This window comes from Neolamprologus brichardi, chromosome 3, assembly GCF_056152115.1.
Source record: "Neolamprologus brichardi isolate AB-2024 chromosome 3, ASM5615211v1, whole genome shotgun sequence".
NCBI lineage: Eukaryota > Metazoa > Chordata > Actinopteri > Cichliformes > Cichlidae > Neolamprologus > Neolamprologus brichardi.
Genome location: NC_142106.1, coordinates 54,811,014 through 54,831,960, shown reverse-complemented (window position 1 = coordinate 54,831,960; position 20,947 = coordinate 54,811,014). Strand labels below are relative to the sequence as shown.

Genomic DNA, 20,947 nt, shown 5'->3' with positions numbered 1-20,947 from the left:
CTTTATTTATTCACTCCACATAAAATGTAATAAATAAATCATATAATACAAAAAACAACTATTTACATTTTAAACTTTTAACTATTTAAATTTTCAGCTTTTTCCTTTTAAACAAATTTAACGTGAAACAACACAAAACACTGCAAACCACAACACAATTAAATATAAATTAAAATATTAAAACAAAAAGAAGATGCACATTCTCTGTCATATGGGCCTGCATGATTTCTGAATCCTTTATAATCTGCAACTGAAAATAGTGGATGATTACTATACCTTTCTAATGTGACGTTGTTGTCCCTCGCTCTCTTTCTCTCTGGCTCTGTTCCTGAGCTACTGCAAGTGTAACTAACGCCCCTCCCCCCTCTGCCCAGCGCAAAGTACAGGCGCGCATGCGGAGTTTAGCGGAAAAAAGGGCGAGAGAGAGGGTGAGAGAAAGAAAAAAAAAACCCTCACGGCTCCCAATAAGGAGCCGGCTCGCGTCGTTCACTTCAAAGAGTCGGCTCTAAGAGCCATTTCGTTCGCGAACGACCCATCACTAGTGCTTTGGGGTTTGCAAGTGTTTTGGAGTTTGTACGTGCTTTGTCTCTAGGGGCCACCGTAGACATCTAGTGGTTCAGAGGGAGAACTGCAGGAGGTGGAGCTGTGTTTTATCATGGAAAACTTTTTATCTTTTAGGCGCAGATACAAATATGACAAGTATCAGTGTAAGATACAAAAGGTCACATCAGTTAGCAGAGGGAACAGTGATCACACAGCAATGTAAGAATAGAAACATAACAGTGAATCTGGACATGTATACAGAGCAAACAAACAGATGTAACACTACATTAAAGCCACAAATGGGAAAAAAACAAAGCCAAAGGAAAATATATTTGATCTCAGGAATCCAAATCAGATGCTTTAGAGCAGGGGTCGGCAACCCTGGGCACATGTGTCACAACTGGCACGTGACGGGTTAACTGATGGCACGACCATAGCTGGACTGGCCATCGGGCATACTGATGGTGATTTTTCGTTTTAATGGGCCGAAGATGTTTTTTTGTGATTTTTTTTTTTTGTAACGGTATAAACGATGGAAGGTGGTGGATTGGCCGGATACCATATTGGGTATCCACACTAACCGGAAACACGTGACCTCCACAGTAGGCAGAGATACGTTCCTGCATGGATCATGGACTTTTTTTTCTTAAAGAACTTTATTTAACAAACAATGAGTATACAAAATACAAACAGATGAAGTATACAAGAGAACAGAACATGAACACACAAAACCAAAGGTAAAAAGAAAAAAGTAATAATTATATGAATATACGCAAAAATTCACATATATTGTTTTGAGAGCCTTTTTGTTGGTGGAGTCTGATATTGATTGAATGTACATTTCCACATCTTTAAAAAATGACAGAAATATGGTGTTTTATTAGTAAAATTACATTTATGGATACAAAATTTAGCTAAAATTATTAACAAATTTATTGTTAAAAAACATTTATCATTCTTCTTGGGGAACTTAACGAAACAGAGTAAAACATTTTCCCATCGTAACGAAAACTCCCTTAAAATATGGACAATAACAAAACTGTTAAAATTCCTTCCAGAATCTCTGTGTAAAAGAACAGTACCAAAAAAGATGTTTCACAGTTTCTGGATGATCCCCACAGAAAGTACAATTAGTATTTATGTCTCTTTTAAATTTTACCATGTAGTGACTGGCTGGATAACATTTATTTAGAATATTAAATGAGACTTCCTTCACCTTATTTACAATCAAATATTTATGGGGGATCATCCAGACTGTCTTCCACTTGATATCTGGAACATATCGGTTCCAGTAAGATATTATATATGGGAGAGAGACGATATCTTCTTGGAATAAACTACGTATTCACTTATTGCTGTTAGCAAGTTCCTGTGAAAAGCTGATTTTTCCTACTGCTGACTCAGCTGGATCAGGGAGAGTGACTCAGGTAGATCTTAAGCTGTCAGTGTTTTTATATAACATTAAAGTCCCTAAGGGTATGGCACCAAGCACCATTGAGAATTCCTGAACACTGACTGGAAAATTATATCGTGCAATAAAGTCATTGTAAGTAAGTAGTTGTCCCTCTTTATTAACCAGCTGAGCCACCAATAGGATCCCATTTTGGACCCAAGTTTCCAGGAAAAGTGATTTATTTTTAAATAAAATATCTCTGTTGTTCCAGATGAGGTATTTCTGTGGTGAGAAGTTGTGTTTATAAATGAGGGTCCACGCTAAGAGGACTTGCTTATGGAAGGATGAAAGTTTTACATGGAGATTCTCAACATTGTAATTACAATTTAAAATTAAATTAAAGCCATGCATGGATCATCGACTGTGGAAACCTTGCAAGTGGATCGTAAAGGTTGTTACAGAGTCTTTCGTGTCTAAATTTGCCGTTAATAATTATATAATTGTAGGAATCATCTAGTTTGCTTACACTGATGTTGGCAATTTGTTAGCGGTACAACAACGGTCAGACCCCCGAGGTATCTAAACTTTAGTAAGAATGTGCACTTTTGACACCTCTGGTTAGCATTTAGTGGTCAGTTTCAAACGTATTTTATTTTTGCTTGTTATTAACAAATTCACTTCACTACTTTTCATGATCTGTAACATCAACGCACATTGTTCCATTTACTGCATATTGCACTTTATTCATGTGTCTCATTCCACCTGCAAAAACCTTGTAAAGGTCATCACAGAGAGTTTTATATATGTATAAATACTAATATTCTCTATTCCATTCAGTTTTATTGCCCAGATGTTAGTTAGCATTTGTTCAATTGTCTTTTATATGTCAATAGATACGTATGTCACAAATAGGTTTCTTGTAAATTATGTTTTTGTAAAGAATTTTCTCCCAAATCTCTTACATGCTAACTGTAACGTGTTATTTCTGCAAAAACCTGAACTTAATTGTGTATATGGTGTTTATCTGTTTTTCTCTCTGTTTTAGATGCAAATATCAATTTGGAGTTCTGCCTCCGAGCCAGAATTGCAGGAATGCACCACGTGTTGGCTGTTTCACTGCCCTCTGTGCCCCACTTTCAGCCATACTGTCAGGGCAAAGATTGAGCAGCATATAAATGGACACATTCAAAATGCTTTGCCTTTCAAAGGTATGTTGGTATTAAATATACCTCATAGTTAAAGTTATAAATATGCCCTTCTTTTCAGCACCTCTGCAGTCTCTTTGTTGACTTAAATGTTGCTTTTCACATTGTACAGTTCAGTTCATTCATCAGCAAGAGAAAAAAGTGTTTTCATTAAATAATTTTTCCTGTTCACCACATTTCCTGACAGCTCTTATGATCCACGCCATTTTGCTTCCATTATTGAGGATGGCCTGGATATTTTTGTTAATATGTACAATCTGATTGTTAGATAAACTGACTGCATTCTATACAACTACATTTAAATTACATGTTGTTGTTTTTTCTTTTTTTTCTCTCTTACAGACAAAATGATATGCCGGTGCACTTTCACTGCCCTGTCTGGAACATGACAGTCATACAGCGTGGGGATATGGCAAGTCAATTATTGTCATGTCAGCATGCAGGACTGCTCCCCACTGAACTCTCTGTGGAGCCCCATCTCCCTCTCCATGTCTTGTCTCCAGCATCTAAACCATTTTCTGAATCTTGGGTAGAACATTCATGTGCTCTACCCTCTGTGCTAAATGAAACTGTGGCTTGTGAAAAGTCCATGAAAATGAAATGTCCTCACTGTGGTCTTAGTCTTCTTACAAAAAAACTTCAAGGCTCACATGATGAGGAGACATTCAAACAGGTCAATAGATGTTTGCCTGGCCTGTCATCTGTAGTGTTTTTGTGTAGAGGGACTTCTTCCTCTTTGTTTTTCAGTTTGCAGAGGACATGGAGCTCTTTTTAAAAGCATGTGCTGATGAGCAGGGACTACGGGTCAATGCCATGTTTGACATTTAATGGACAGATGAAGGCACTGGCTGTTTGTTTGTGTTTTTTATGTGTTGTTTTTTTTTCAGTGTACAGAATTCCAGTTAAACTTATTATAAAATGTTGTTCACTTGTTTCCATACTTATAGTAAAAAAAGTGTAAATGTAACAGCATTGTTTGTACTTGTAACTTCAGAGTAAAAAGCTTATTGTTGATATTAACATTAATGTATTATCCTGTAATCAATAATATTTTTATACATTTTACACATTAACCCTCTGATCTCTATCCTGGCCATTTGGGGCCACTTCACTTCTTCTTCTTCTTGTTTGACTGCTACACTGCAGTGGACCAAAAGAATGACGCAGGTTTGATCTTAAGGATCTAATAGTTGTGTGTGTTTGTGCGTGACATTGCAACACAAACATGTATTTGCAAGATAGACTGGAATAAATTATGATGCATCAAATATTACACAGGCTGCAGTGAATTTTTGTTGATACAGGTTATTGAGCTTTGAGTTTCCCAGTCAAACTTAGCTTTGACACACATGCTAACACTTTTACTCTTGTACATTTCATAAGAAGACACCATAGCCAAAATATTAACTCTCAAAAAAAATTCAAAGCTGCAGCTGCAGCACACAGAGCAACAAACACTGTTAGTAAATGTGTCCTGGAGTTTCTGCAGGTGCAGAAAGTGCTGCTGCTGTAAGTAAGACTAACAGCTTCCAGATCACTTATATTTTTGGAAAGATGGCAAGAAGGGCATCACTGCTCATCTCTACAATCTCCCAGATATTGGAATACAAGCCCCTGCCCCATGAAAACCACTTCACAGTAGTAGGAGTCCACTAAAACCTACAAATGAAGAGTGATCCTGGAAGAAATAGGGCGCACACTAGTGACCTCAACAATTGCAAGACAGCCTTGTCCCCGATGCTTATATGAAAAAAAATACGAAGATTTATGAAACCATTAGGACCTTATTACTGTTTTATCTGAAAAGCTACTGGTAATATATAACCTAACTGGGATTTAAAGTGTAAAAAACAGAATGTAGATAAAATTTTGGTTTTGATGAAAAGGACTGGAGCTAATTTAAAGTGTCGGTTTAAAGTCGGTAAAAGTAGATAAATGTTTTAATAAATATACATACACGAACATTTTCACACTTCTTTTGTTTAAACACTCTTAAAGTTCAAACCTTCATAGAAACATAAGTGCATTATAAAATGAAACCGTGCAAAACGTTTTGTCGGCATTGTTGTGTTTGTCGGGAAGAAAACGTACAAACATACAGTGCAGAACTTCAGGGTTACACTGCTAGCGATCCAAGATTTATATAAATTCGACAAACTAATCTCATTATGTACTGTACGGCAGCAGTCTCCAACCTTTTTTGCACCACGGTCCAATTTAATGTCAGAAAATATTTTCATGGACCGCGACACCTTAAAGGCCTTTCAGCCTTTAAGGTGTCGCGGATAAATACAACAAAATAAAATGATACAGACAAAGACAAAAACGGTGGTATTTTGTAAATATAATAATAAACGCAAATTCACTGTGTGATTGTGTAACTTTATTAGCAGGGTCCTCCTGAAATGCACCAACAACATTGAGAGTAACATCCTCCTCTCTGCTTCTTGATGCTCTCTGGTCCCTATGGTAACGCGTAAATAGTTCTTTCAAAATAAGACACACGACTACAACACGGGAAAAAAGACCCAGGGAACCCAACTTCCCAGGGAACCACCCGGGCCCGGGTGTTGGGGACCGCTGCCATGCAGAAGACACGGCACTGGATTGATTAACAATGGTCTACAGCAATCAGAACGCACAAAACAATTTGCTGTTACAAATTTGCTCTACAGAGCATTTAATAATAAGAAGGATTATTAATAAACATCTTTCTCTCTGCTTTTGGTGCAGTGAAACAATAACTCCTGTCTCCAGAGGTCCACAGGTCCACTGGCACCTGGTCCTAACTTCACCCATGTCTGCACCCTCAGACATCCCACTGTGGAGGCATCCTCGCCTGGACCAGTGGCTGCCTTTGTGAGACAGACTTTATGGTCACAAACAGCCCTAATCTGAGAATGAAGGCTCCTTTACATAGAAAGCAGTATGTGGTGTGATGACCGCTGCATTAGCTCAAAATATGTGATGCACTGGCTGCTGCACTCTACCTGTACTGGATCAGTTTTTGTACCCAGTCCCAGTCTTTACATTTAATATGCACCCACTCCCTGACAGCATGAATGTCACAGTGTGTTGAACCTTGACTGTGGCACATGTCAATGCTCCCTGGACATCGTGCTTAATAAAGGAGATTAAATGTGATGTGATTATGAGTTTTGCTCTTTTGAAGTTGAAACATTTATGTGTCAAAATGTTGGACTGTTCCTTTATCAGTGTGTAACAGTGTGTGTATGAGAGCCATGTAATGTCCATGTGTGCATGCTGACTGTGCTGCTCTGACCCCCCTCCTCCTTTCAGGGTGGAGCCTGCTGGAGTCCGATGGTTGAGACCAGGTCTGAGGAAGTGTAAGTGTGTTTTTAATGGGCTTCATGAAAACAAAGCAGCACACATTCAACCATCTTCATCATGTCAGGAGTCATCATCAAAGTGTCAATGAACAGATGATGGATCAATAACTGCAGCTGGATTGTGTTTGTTCTCTCCATCAGATTCCTGTCAACTCACAATCGACACAAACACAGTGAACACAAAGCTCCAACTGTCAGACAAAAACAGGAAGTTGACACATGTGGAGGAGGTTCAGTCATATCCTGATCATCCAGACAGATTTGACTGGTATCCTCAGCTGCTGTGTAGAGATGGTCTGACTGGTCGCTGTTACTGGGAGGTCGAGTGGACGAGGAGGGCTTGGATATCAGTGAGTTACAGAGGAATCAAAAGGAAAAGTAGGAGTGATGAGTGTGTGTTTGGTAGAAATGATCAGTCCTGGAGTCTTTTCTGCTCTGATCATTATTCCTCTGTGTGGCACAATAACAGAGAAACACTCATCTCCTCCTCCTCCTCCTCCTCCTCCTCCTCTTCCTCCTCTGTCTCTAACAGAGCAGCAGTGTATGTGGACTGTCCTGCTGGCACTCTGTCCTTCTACAGAGTCTCCTCTGACTCTTTGATCCACCTCCACACCTTCCACACCACATTCACTGAACCTCTTTATCCTGGGTTTGGGTTCCAGGATCTATCTGATCATTTGATGAACACTCTTTTGCAGAAGACTGTAAGATTTTTGGGGAGCTCTGAGTTAGTGACTGTGTGTAGTTAGTCTTACCTGTTAGAGAAACAGTTCAGTCTGTACATGTCTGTGTCTTTCACTCTGAAACACATGATGAGATTCATGGATTCAGTCAGTTGATGTTTTAAACTAAATGTTTCACAAATTAATATTCAACACAAGTTTGGTGAGCAGCAGGGCTCATCCTGCTTTCTGTTTTTGTGCATTATAATGATGAAATAACTTTGTCATGTCTGTGGTGGCCTTTGGAGAATTAAACCATCCTTTAGAAACTAGATATAAATGTCATATTTTCCAACATTGATATTTTTCTGTGTTTCAGACGACAATGAAAAGATAAAGATAAAGATAAAGAACAATCTGTAAATGATTATTCAAATGATTATTAAAGCCACAAGAGAAGCTTCCTGTTATTTGTACCACTCACCTGGTCATGTGATCCAGCTGTGCAGCCAATCATAGCTGACATCACTTTCTACTTTGATGTTTCCATGGTGAATGGACTGATTCTTGTTTAACACGTTCATACTCTGATGGATGCATCGGAGAGGGTTAGTGTCTTGCTCAAGGACACTTTGTGTGCCAGCTGGAGCAGTCAGGGATTGAACCACCAACCTTCTGATCATTAGATGCCTTGCTCTATCTCCTGAGCTACAGCCATCATCAAAGCTCTTTCTTAAATCCTCTCTGAGAGGAGCTCAAACACGAGGAAGAGACGAAAGTGAGTGAAGAGAGTGGACTCATTGTTAAAATGAAAAAAAGCCAGCTTTGAATTTTAAGACAAGTGAGGTAACAGAAATACTATATATGGCAGTGGTCACCATGGCAACATCAATGCCGTTTGCTACGTATTGTATTGATTCTGATCTGTGAGCCTCATATCAGGATATGCTGTTGTTTGTATTTGTTTTCATTGTTACCATTTTTGTGTCTTTTTTTAACAAACTACTTTTATCTTGCCATCGTTTGTCAGAGAGTCAAACTAAATTTGGTTCATCTTTCTACAATAAAAACATATCTTCATCTTAATTATTGTATGTGCAGAGTTGTAGTTACTCACAGTGACCACTGGAGGCATGTGATCCTGATACACTGTAACATACAGTGGGGCAAAAAAGTATTTAGTCAGCCACCGATTGTGCAAGTTCCCCCACTTAAAATGATGACAGAGGTCAGTAATTTGCACCAGAGGTACCCTTCAACTGTGAGAGACAGAATGTGAAAAAAAAAAAAAATCCATGAATTCACATGGTAGGATTTGTAAAGAATTTATTCGTAAATCGGGGGGAAAATAAGTACATAAGTACAGAACATACATGAGTTGGGACAGACATACAGTTTGGGTAAACTTGCATCACTGTTAAAAGATGACACATCATTATCAGAGGAGGACATCAACAAAGTCTGCGAGTCTGTCAAAAGCTATGATTTTTTTTCTGCATGTCATACCGGGCCATTGAGGACAGTGCACTCCAGAGCTCAGACCTTTAAAAAAGCCTTCAACTATGTGGAACCAAAGAAAATATTTTTAGGGAGAGATGAAAACAGAAAAGATAGGTTTGCCTATTATGTGCCTTTAAGAGAGACTTTGAGATGTCTGCTAGAGTCTGATCTGTGGCAGAAATCAGAAGAGCCCTCTACTGAGCCTCCTGCTGATGTTCTGTGTGACATAAGTGATAGTAAGCTGTTTAAATCAAATGATTTTTTTGGTCAAAACCCATCATGTCTCAAGCTAGTACTCTACCAGGATGCCTTTGAAGTCGTTAACCCTTTAGGCTCTGCAAGGACAAAACACAAGGTATTAGCTGTATATGCATCAGTGGCAAACTTGCCACTTCATGTACGCTCAGACACAGATCACATGTCTCTTGTCTTACTGTGCAGGGAGAAAGATTTTAAAGAGTTTGGTCATGCTAATGTGTTCTCTGAATTACTGGCAGACTTGAAAGAATTGGAGGACAGTGGGATTGTTGCATCAGATGAAACTAGAGTCAAAGGAACTTTGTTTTGCATTGCTGGTGATAATCTGGGTTCTCACTGTATTGGTGGCTTCACTGAAAACTTTAGTTCTTCAAAGCACTTCTGCAGGTACTGCCTGATAACGAAATCTGAATTTCAGGGTGCTGACCCAAATCTGTGTGGACCAGAACGTACCAAAGAGAACTACAACTCTGCTGTTGATCGCCTCCAGATTGACAATACACCAGACGTCGAAGGAGTGAAGTTCAGGTCAGTGTTCAATTCACTGAAATACTTCAACGTTTGTATGCCAGGCTTGCCACCATGTCTAGGTCATGATATCTTTGAGGGAGTTTTGGCTTATGATGTGGCACTGTCTCTAAATCTTATTTTGTCTTTATTATGATTAAAAAGGTTTGTTTTGTTCCTGCCCTGTTCAGACACTGAATTTGAGCAGAAACCATAAGGATACTCAAAGGACCTGTGACTCTCAGGAAATGGTGAGATTTCAGGTCATAATCTTTTTTTCTTTTCTTTTTTTCCATTAAATTCATTTTCCTTTTTCCCTTTACAATATTGCTGTTTTGTTTTTGTAAACAGCATCAAATGAGAGGGACAGATGAAACAGTTTCAAGACAATGGCAGGAAAAACATGCTGAAGATTGAAACAAACCTTAGCTGGAAATATTTGGTATGTGTTTTACCGTAAATCAAATTGTTGAAAAACATTCAGCTACACTGCAACACAGGGAAACTTGATTTGCACTTATTTTGTTACTTTCATTTCTTGTCTCATTATTTTTGTCAGTTATTATTGTTTATGGTGTATGCCCTTCTTGTTTTCTTTCTGAATGCAGAAGGTATCTAGCCAGTCCACAATGAAAGCTTCGTTGCACCCCATGAGTCTTCTGGCAGAAATGATGGCGCCTGTATTCTTTGGTTTCCCTAAACATCACACCCTGCCTGTTTATACGAGGCTCTTCAATTAAGTCTGCACCCAAAGATTCAATAAGAGGTAAGCAGTGGTATTATTCAAGTTTTGCTAAAGAAAGATGGACAGGAGACACTAATCTTAATCAGCCGAGCTCAGGTTCATGTCCAGGTGAGCAGTTTCATACGCTATAAAATGTAGATTGAATGATAGGTCTCATCACCATGCATTCAGCCATTAACTTCAAGTTCTAAGATAAATCAATAGGAAACTTAAATACGTTTTCCAACAAATTATGATTGTGATTAGGGCTGCGTTGTCTATGTATCACTTTTATATAAGTAGATTTAAAGGATAACTATTGCCAAAACGCAACCTGGGCTGTTTTTTTTTTTTTTACTGTATCGATTTTGATGCGCTCAAATTTATGCCCCGGCCCCCTAGTATTCCCATTCACTGGCTATTGACCACAAAACAAAATCACGGTCAATCTCAAAAACGGCTCGTTTGTCGTAATTATGCTTTTAGATATATGTTTGTCTCGTTTACAGTAAAAAAAAAAAACAGCCCAGGTTGCATTTTGACAATAGCTATCCTTTAAGAACTATATATTTTACACTTAAGAAATCATTTATCATTAGATCTGTTTTTGGCAGCACGTTTTGTTCATTTCTGTGCATTTTGCTCAAGCACTGATCAAATTTTGTCCATTTTTTGCTGCAGAGGGGATCCTGCCAGTCCAAAGTGAACTCCTGATGGACATTGAAGTACTCCTGCAGAGCTTGTATCTTCGACACCATGCGCATTAGAAACTCCACTGAGTCCTTTCCTTCACCAAGGCAGGACCCAGTGACTCATTACTGTTGATAGGTCAGGGGCAGGTAATATTTTGTTTCACGTTTATTCATTCCTCCATGGATTACCAGCCATATATATGGACACATGCTGTATTCTCAAGATCTATGCTGCTTTGTAGGAATAGAGAAAATGATATGTTTAGTCTGTTTTCAAATGGTATGTCAAATTTTCTCATTGTTTATCAGTAATATTCACTACCTTGGTTATATATGAGCATCTTTAGATTTTTCTATATTTAGCGGTTGCAAATGTAAAATGTACGGTAAACCATTTATGTTCCTCATATTGTACTGTATTTTTAGCGGTAAAATACCGGCAGCTGTGGTTGCCAGGAATTTACCGTAAAATGTATCTGATCAAAATAAAATGCTGTAATTTGTTATACAATTTCACTGTGGTTTTTACTGTCAAAGGTTTTAATAAGGTTTAACATATTTCTGTTATTTTTACAGTTATTTACAATAATAGGGTCTATCCTATTACTGTTAAATTAACAACAAATTAATGTAAATATTATTATATTATAACTTTTTTTTTTACTGCAAATATCCGTAAAAAGCTATGGAAAGTTGCATTTTTTACATTAAATTGCTGTATAATTGACAAATATATTAGTTTTTTTCTATCATGATTTTGGTAAAATAATACGTTGTCTACCTTAAAATTTAGGGTTACAAAACCAGTATACCGTATTGTCTTTTACAGATTCCACATTTTTTTTCACGGTATATTCCTGGCAACCACAGCTGCCGGTATTTTACCGTAAATTTGACAGTTTTTTTTTTTTACAGTGTGAGGTGACCCACTGAAATTCGGGATTCTCCCGGAAAAATTGGCATGTATGGTTGTGGCAACATCAATAACCTTGTCAAACACCTCAGAGTAAATCATATCACAGAATATGACGAGCGTATGTTGAGGCGAACTGAAAAGGAGGACAGGGACAGGTGCTGCTGGGGCGAGACAGACGTCTCTCAGGGAGTCCTTTAGTGTTGCAGGCAGGCAAGGTGTTCAACTAGCACAACTTCATTTTTTTTTTTATTTCTATATGATGAACTCTACATTATTAAGTGATAAGAACAAGTAATCTGATGTCCTGTAATCATTATGATGCTATAATTTGAGATACAATAAATAAAATAAGTTTTTGTACAAATTATCGGTATCGGATCAGTATCATCGATACCACCCTGAATATTACTTGGTATCGGATATATCGGTATATCGGATCGGAAAGGAAATCAGTGGTATCGCACATCACTAATGAAGGGTATGGCAGCCCCTAATAACGGTAGCAAAAATCCTCCAGATTGGTTGATGGATTTTCTCTTTTTCAAAATTTTGACCTTTTTGTCTGCAACCAGTCTGATTACTTTTCTTTTCTTTTTTAGTTGTCTGTACTGTTGATCAGTCAGCGGGATAACACCTTTCAAAACATTGAGCGATATCTCACACAGAGCATTAATAAAATCCATGCTTGCATTACAAATAATATTCCTTCGTACGCTGGGTGGGGATTTATACAACAACTCCAACAGTGCAATGTTTCTCTGCATCCGTGAATACGACATCCTTTTTACCGCTTTAGCCGTTTTTTGGGGATATAAACAACTTGACGATCCAACAACAAATTGGTTCTGAGTCTTAAATAGTCAGGCGTCTTAGGTTTATAGTCGATTAGAAGATACCCATATGGGTGGATGTGGCATCATTAAAAGCTTCTAAGAAGTATTTTGTATTAGCTGGAAACATCTGTCTACCTAAAACTGAAATTTGATATTTATCTCTAGGGTTGTTAAACAGAATTAAATAATTAGTGTTCAACAAAATTGTTGCATAAACAAATTCTGAACTAAACAAATGCAGCTCAAGTTCCTATGATGAACGTATTGTGTGAACACATTTTGAACTTCTATGCTGTTAGACGCAGTATTCATCACATCGTCGATCATGAGCAAGTTGTTCTTATCCGGAGGTAAAAGGACATCGTCACTCAGAGACTCCGGTATACCATTCACAAAGGAGATTTTTCTTATCTGAAGAAGTTGATTGTATAAAGGTTGCCAGCAGGAGTAGATGTAAACAATATTGTCAATTTTGGCTGAAATAATAGTGGATGCTTTTTCAATGATGCTTTTGACAAAGAAAGTCTTTCCACAATTACTCGGCCCGCTAATAACTAAACTAAAAGGGTGCTGGAGCCTCCCATCAAAGGCTTGATCCTGATCAGTATCCATAAGGGAGTGTTGTATAGTCAGGCAACACCCTTCTCTTGTTATAGACCACCTGAACTTTTTTTACAACTGTTTCATTCCTAAGATGAAACCTCTTCTTATTGTGTTTGATGGTGTCAGACTCTGCAACTAAATGCGCGTCCCTGTTGGCCACAAATGCCTTGACTAAGCCTTTCAATGATTCGTGGGTAACAGCTTTAGAATTAACATCACTGAGTGTTACACCTTTACACTTAACCTGAGTCTTGCCCTGTTTTGTGTAATAAGCATAGCATTTTGGACCTCCAGAGACAAACTCAGTAATGTGATCATCCTCTCCAGACCCGCCATCATTGAGCTCATCAGTCAGCTCACCGAGGTATGATCCTAAAGGGGGTACCCACTCCCCGAGATGAGAGGTGAAGATAACTGAATCTGTGTCACAGTAAAGACGTTCCTGCAGCTTGTCTAACAAGTCATACAGAGTGAGCCTCGCACAGGCCGTAGTCATAGCACCGACAAAGACATTCACATCCTTCACCCGCGACCCTCTACCATCAGCGTGATACCACTGAACCATTGCAACATCATCAGAGATGAAACAAAACTGGCGTACGTCATAATGGTCACTGAACATCAGCTGTGTGAATCTGGCAGGGTCTGTAATCAGCTCGCAAGATGGCATATTTGTTCGCATGCAGAATCACCCCCAGAGAGAGTTCAGAAGCAGTTTATTCCAACTTCTGATTGCTTTGTTTACACAAATCTTATCAGGGTCAAGTCTGATGCCTTCTCTCTCATAATAGTCTGGAACAAACTTCTGCTGCTCCTCAGCTGTTTTGACATTTTTCAGGTATCCAGATGCCTGCTGCTTGAATTTCAAAATGTTTTGACATACGGCTTAAACAGTGTGTCAGTCTTATTAGGGAAGTGCCAAACTTCAGTGATGCAGACAATCTGATACCCTTTTTCAATAGCCTTTTCAAGCTCAAAGGAAACCCAAGTACCTGACAGTTGCCTCTCACTCTCAGCATGCACACAATCACTGTGCTGGCGCTGCTCTTCAGCACACGTTCTGCAGAGAGGAAACATCAGCTTATTGTGGCACTTGTAGGGCAGAACAGGATGAAATAGACCCCACAGTGCACTTAACAAACCCGAAATAATTTTCAACACTGTCAAAATTATTGTATATGATCTGAGGGTGACCTATTGGATAATTTTTCGTGCACTGAACAGTGGGGTAAAGACTTGTAAAATCATAGTATCTGATCTTTTCATCTCCACCATCATCAACCTTGTGGTACAGTTTCATCGCATTAGTCCTCCCCCCAAACAACGCGTCTCTAGGGTCCAGAGGCTCAGGCTTTTTGTATTTGCGCATAAAGTCCTTGACTGACTGATCAGTCGACTTTAATGATGGCCAATCACACCCCCACATGACCACGACATTAAGACCATAATGCATTCTTAAAGCATTCACCTTCTCACAACTTGCATGATACAACTCGTCATATGACAGCTTGGCGGCAGGGTTAACATCACTCTCCGGGTAGCAGCAGAGACAACCGTGATAGAAACACCCAAAGAATTCATATGCAGTTCTGCTGGAAGCATCAAATCCATCCACAAAATAAGGTCCTACTTTTTGTTCGCCGCCTCTGAGAGCATGCTTGATAACAATGTTTTGTTTCGTATTGAAGCCATCCAAGAGACACGTCTGAAAATGTCTTATTCTGATCAACAAACGCACCGTGATGAGTCAATGCCAGGGTGTCTTTTGGAAGAAACAAGGTTTTGAAAATCCCCATGCAGTATGATGCCAGGGTGGCGTGTGAAAATGGATCAATCTGCGTGCACTCCATCAAAGTCTCGCGGTATATTTTACAAGCCATTCTCAACACTTCGACATCATTAATGCAGTACTTACGCATTTCAGCCTGTAAATCAAATGGTTTCTCGCAGGCAGGCTTGTACCACGCCATAAATTTCTCCTTTTCAAATTCAGACATTTTTTCATACCCGTAAAAAGACGGGGCAGGATAAGGACCTACATAGAATTCGTCAGCCCTTGTGTTAAATGTGTGTGGAAAGAAGCCTTTTTCAAGGTCCTCGAATCCCAAGGCAGAAGGTGTTTTGTCCAAACGCAAGGGCAGAAAGCTAAATGAGTCTATCATCTCTGATCATAGGATTTGCCATACATTAGAACGACACGACTCCCTCTCATTGTTACACCCGGAGCAATACCCTGTTTAACGAGGTATTCCAAGAGAATATAGCTGTCGAAACCCGAAGAATTATGGGCTATAAACGTATAGCCACGGTATTTAGGCCTTCTGTAGTGCCCAACGAATGCAGACACACAATTTAATGTGTTGAAACAGAATTTTTTCCCATGCATATCCATTGTGCACACAAAAACGGCCTCATGCTTTCCGTCATGATACCGGGTCTCAAAATCATATATTATGTATTTTTCATGAGGTTGTTTCATTTCAGCAGGCTGAAGAAAACACTCGTGATTCATGCCACTGTCTACCAGGCGTTCTCCACAGAGTGTACATGCACTTGGGGCACATTTGTGTTCTGATTTGTCTGACTTCCTGTATACCATACCACATGTTTCACAGTATTTCATACGATCACACGGTATTAGATTATGTAGCGGTTCTACTAGTTTGTGCTGATGGTAGCAATGCTGCGACTTACAGATACGTTTACAGTCTGCACATTTCACAGTCTGTGACGGGTAGCTTTGACACAGTGTAAAGCATACATTGCATCTGAATTTACATGTGTGGCACAGTGGAATCTGATATGTACTATAACAATAATTACAAAAATAGCTAACTCCAAAAAACCCTGTTGTGCTTTCAATGACATAATAATGACCGTCGTGTAAATACATATATATGGTTTGAGGGTGCGGTGTGTCGTGTGTTTTGAAACACTGTAGCTGTTTTCACCCTGCAGTATGATGGAATATAACGATTTTAACATTTAGCTGTTTTTCAAAACTGCTGACATTGGTGAAAGAAACCTGTTGCCTGGGGTCGAGCCCTGCATCAATGTGTAGCTGCTTTGCACACAGTAGTTTCTCATCCTCAGACACCTCAGCATTGAGAGCATGCACCAAGCACAGACAAAAACACAGGTTGTTATTACTATTTTGAGGATTATACAGATGTCTCCCTTTTTTTAGCAAGATGTCATCATAAATCACTTTCCCTAATCTCAAACGAACACCGCCGCTCCTGTTATGAGCAACTGTGGCGATAAATTCAAGTTCGTCTGATGATATAGACTCGTCATTACTTTGAAGCACTTGCATGATTTCCTCAAGGAATAAATCTGTAGTATAATCATCATCTGATTGTAACACACTGCACATCACTGGCTAGGGATGGTCCTCGTAACACAACATTCAACATGCTCCCTGATGGGGCATCTTCTGCGAGTTTTTAAAAAGTCAGTTTTGGGGGGAGGCGCGAAAATAAAAAACGTAAGCAGAACCCAGCCAATAAACTCGCAATGTAGAAGAGATGTGTCGGATTGATTGAATTGTGAATTAACTAATTTAAAAAAAAAAAAAAAAAAAAAGTTGGTCTTTCCCGGTTTTATAATGAAAGAAAAAGATAACTACCCACTGATAAAACCAAAAATACACAGCGCATGATAAACACAATTAAATAACGTATTGCACATCTAAGATTTAAAGAAGGCATGGTAAGTCAACGCATCTTTATGTTTAAATAATTTTAAATTTAGACATGCATATGTTTGATGTGATTATTTCCCGCACACAATAAGGATCGCGCAGAACAGACGGAATAAACACCTGCGAGCAAATTGAAAAGAGGATATGACTAATTAAAAAAACCTTTCAAAAGTTGTTCACATATTTTTTCAGATCTGCAGTCGGAAAGAGTTCCACTGCTCATTTTAGACTTTATGCCTTTATCCCCCTCCCCAAAGTGCAGTTGATAGAAACAGTGTGACAATGCACAGCCACTGCAGCGCAAATTAGGGAAAATATGCTTCTAAAACACACAAAATCTACCGTTTCGGTTAGAGTGTGTAAAAAGCACTATTGCAAAAGTAACTCCTGTTTGTATGAATTCACACTGAAAAAACCAAAATGCGCACCGTGGTTGAAAAACTCAAATTAAATAATGCGTTGCACATCTGTGTTTTAAAGAAGGTCTGGGAACGCCCTCGCATATTTTTGTTTTAATTATTTAAAATTTTAACTGAAAATTTATGCGAAGTAACGGTGCTGTTTTTAGGTGAAAGGTTTTAGGGGATGCAAATATTTGATGAAAGGGATATCATAAAGTTTGGTCTCTAAGCACTCCACCTACTTTATTCACCACTTCTTGAGATAAACTGTGTCTTAAAGTCTGAAACGGCCAACAATGCTCAGTTATTAGAAACAATGTAACAATGCAACAAGGTTGGGTAGTCGCTTAACTAACTGTAGAAAATCTGCGTATAAAACACACTGCCGTTTCAGCTCAATTGTCTGACAACAAAAGTCTTTCTATAGTGTCAGTGTAAAAAGACAAAGTAATTCCTGTTTTTATAAATTTACCATGAAAAGCCAAAATGCCAACAGCGGCTGATGAACCTAATTAAAATGCACCCCCGCTAGGAGAAGACAGATGCTGTGTCCCAATTCAGGGTCTGCACGCTTGAAGTACGCATTTCAAGTGCGATTACGTCACCGCCACGCGACGACGGCTGTCCCAATTCGAAGTGTACTTCAAATGCATACTCCAAATGCGCCGTCGATTTCCCCAAATATCAAGCGTGGTCCGGTGCACACTTCGTGGTCCCATATATAACACAATTCATAGCGCGGCGGTGGGTGTGGATAATTTTGCCGCAAAATACGCTGAAGGGAGCAGCCAAGAGTGAACTGTCAAAAGTAAGTACTGAACATGATGTCACTTAATTATGTGCGAATGTTTAATAACGAAGAACATTAAAACATTGCTGTTGGCCACATGTTGGCAAAGTTGTGTGACATTAGTGATGTTTGTACTTACAGCGTTAACTTGGTTTTAAAGCCTATATATATATATATATATATATATATATAATCTGACAATAATATAATATTGGCCATATTATATTTACATTACCACAGTGAGATGATTTTAGTCTCATGAACAACATGAGCTAATTGTTTTTTACTAACTAATCTTGAAATAACTGTTCGGTACAGAAATGAAGCCCAACAATCATGTTTTACAGTCCCGTGGCCTCAGCCTCAGATACTCAACTAATCAAAGTGATGTCATGACAAAACATTTTTCTCCTTCATTTCTGTCAAACAAAGCTGTATGTAACATTTCTCGCGGTTAGTATCATGGTTGCTAGGCAAACTGAACAGCGCAACGAAGGGCTAGACCATCCCATTTCACAAGCCTCTCACTTCCGCACTTCTCGTACTTATAGTACGCGCCGTACGTAGTACGCGTAGTGCGCGTACTTCAAGTGTGCAGACCCTAAATTGGGACACAGCCAGAGCATGCGCAGTGGGACCACATGGCCCGGAAGTGCCCTTTTTTCGGATGAGTGAATGCACGTGCATGAGAGTGCATGTGCGTGTGCTCGTATGCGTGAAAGGTGCCAGGTTTTTTTTTTTTCGGCAATGGGGGTTTGGGGGGCAATTAATGTTAGCATCATCAGTTTGTAAAGAGCTAGCAGAACTCTTAGCGCAAAAACTGCTTTAAACACCATGTGAGGCCATTTTGCAACACACAAGTGCTTTAATGTTTGTAATAGATTTAATCCATTGTTGGATTAAATGGCTAATGCTGCAGTAGCCACGTGTAGTCGTTACCGTACTCTACCCAGCAAGCATGCTGACGGTAGCTGTAGCCATTTTTAAATGACTTAAATCGTTTCTGAGATCATTCACCTCTGTTTGTTTGAAGCTTTTATGAAAAACAAACTTTGAAACACACATCAAGCTATTATTCTAAATATATGACTACTTTGTAGTCATGTATTTTTTACATACCTGCATTAGAATTAATCAATTCCGCCTCCTTTTTCTTATTCTTATAAACGGGCCTCTCCGTTCTCCCATCATCCTTTGCTTACACATGTTGCGTCTGATTGTTTGGAGCCGAGCGCATCCAAAACTAACAGGAATGGTGGATAAAACTATAAATGTGTCTTACGTGGGAAATAAAAATAATAAACCCAACAAAGGATTATGTACATGAAATCTGTGCACTTTCAGATCGTGAATCAATTTGGAAAACACTGTGTGATGGCCACAACATGAAGCGATTTTATTGTTGAATTATCAGTGACACTTTCATGTGTTTTTGTTGAGAAATGTTAACGATATCCTTAAAAGAAAGCTTTGAATTAGGGAGAAAAACACGTCGGGGGAGAGAGTCCCCGGTTCTCCAGTTAGATTGTGCTTCATGTTTCGCCATGACGGGGTTATTATTGGAGTAAATGGATGGTGGAGCCTCTGCTCGAAGCGTGTCTTATCGCCGCGAGCGGGTTCATATTGGAATGAATTGACAACCCACAGCGTCTCATAAAAACGTGGAAGGGTACCTTTAGCGTCAGCATGAGAAGTTAAGGGACGTGAAAAATCGCCAGTATTTTACGCGTCAGGATTTAGAACGGGTTGTTTATACACTTTCCTCAGACAGGCACGAACATTTTCACACTTTTTTCTTTTGTTTAAACACTCTTAAAGTTCAAACCTTCGTAGAAACATAAGTCCAGTATTATACAATGAAATCGTGCAAAACGTTTCGTCTGCATTGTTGTGTTTGTCGGGAAGAAAACTTACAAACATACAGTGCAGCACTTCAGAGTTACACTGCTAGCGATCGAAGATTTATATAAATTTGAGAAACTAAACTCATTCTGTACTGTACAGCAGCGGTCTCCAACCTTTTTTGCACCACGGTCCAGTTTAATGTCAGACAATATTTTCACGGAGCGGCCTTTAAGGTGTCGCAGATAAATACAACAAAATAAAATGATACAGACAAAGACAAAAACGGTGGTATTTTGTAAATCACTGTGTGATTGTGTAACTTTATTAGCAGCGTCCTCCTGAAATGCACCAACAACATTGAGAGTAACAGCCTCCTCTCTGCTTCTTAATGCTCTCTGGTCACTATGGTAACGCGTAAATAGTTCTTTCAAAATAAGACACACGACCACAAAACGGGAAAAGACCCAGGGAACCCGACTTAACGATTAAAAACCCTGAAAACCATACTCTTCACACCCGAGCCTCACCTCTCGCGGCCCGGTACCAAACGGGCCCGGGTGTTGAGGACCGCTGCCGTGCAGAAGACACGGCACTAGATTGATTGACAATGGTCTACAGCAATCAGAACGCACAACACAATGTGCTGTTAAAGAAAAACAAATCTGTGAAACAGCGAGTCCGAGAAAGGTGAGCTGCGTTACAGTGAGGGACCACTGTACAATAATTTTCAGTAGCACTGCTGATATATGAAATGATGAGTTTTGAGGTTGTCTTCAAACAAGTGCATTGTACTAGAAAAGGGTGTTTGAAGGATTGAAAATGTAAAAAGTAATGACTATTTTATATTTGTGAAAAACTTTATGCAGAAAAAGTAGCAAAGAAACAAAAACATAACACATGGACACTTTTGGCCACGAACAAGCTGAAGGGATGGTGATTTTTTTAAATAAACCCAAACCCTCAAACCCTCCTACCCACCTCGACATACAAACTCTGTGTGGCTTCACGTGTTCTGTTGATGT

General features: G+C 39.1%; 2 protein-coding genes and 1 long non-coding RNA gene across 3 annotated transcripts in view; all 3 read left to right on the top strand.

Annotated features, from left to right (window-relative positions):
- The window catches only part of LOC148105869 (protein NLRC3-like), a 71,288-nt gene that overhangs the window by 25,594 nt on the left and 24,747 nt on the right, over positions 1–20,947 (top strand). The window lies entirely within an intron of this gene.
- Positions 5,939–7,240, top strand: LOC148105871 (stonustoxin subunit beta-like). Its single transcript, XM_087830838.1, has 3 exons — positions 5,939–6,000; positions 6,442–6,488; positions 6,633–7,240. Exons 1-3 carry the CDS (start codon positions 5,939–5,941, stop codon positions 7,238–7,240), a joined length of 717 nt encoding a protein of 238 aa, XP_087686964.1.
- LOC148105870 (uncharacterized) lies at positions 9,332–11,306 on the top strand. Its single transcript, XR_015718614.1, has 5 exons — positions 9,332–9,439; positions 9,610–9,669; positions 9,770–9,860; positions 10,027–10,184; positions 10,824–11,306. It is a non-coding gene; the product is annotated as an uncharacterized LOC148105870 (long non-coding RNA).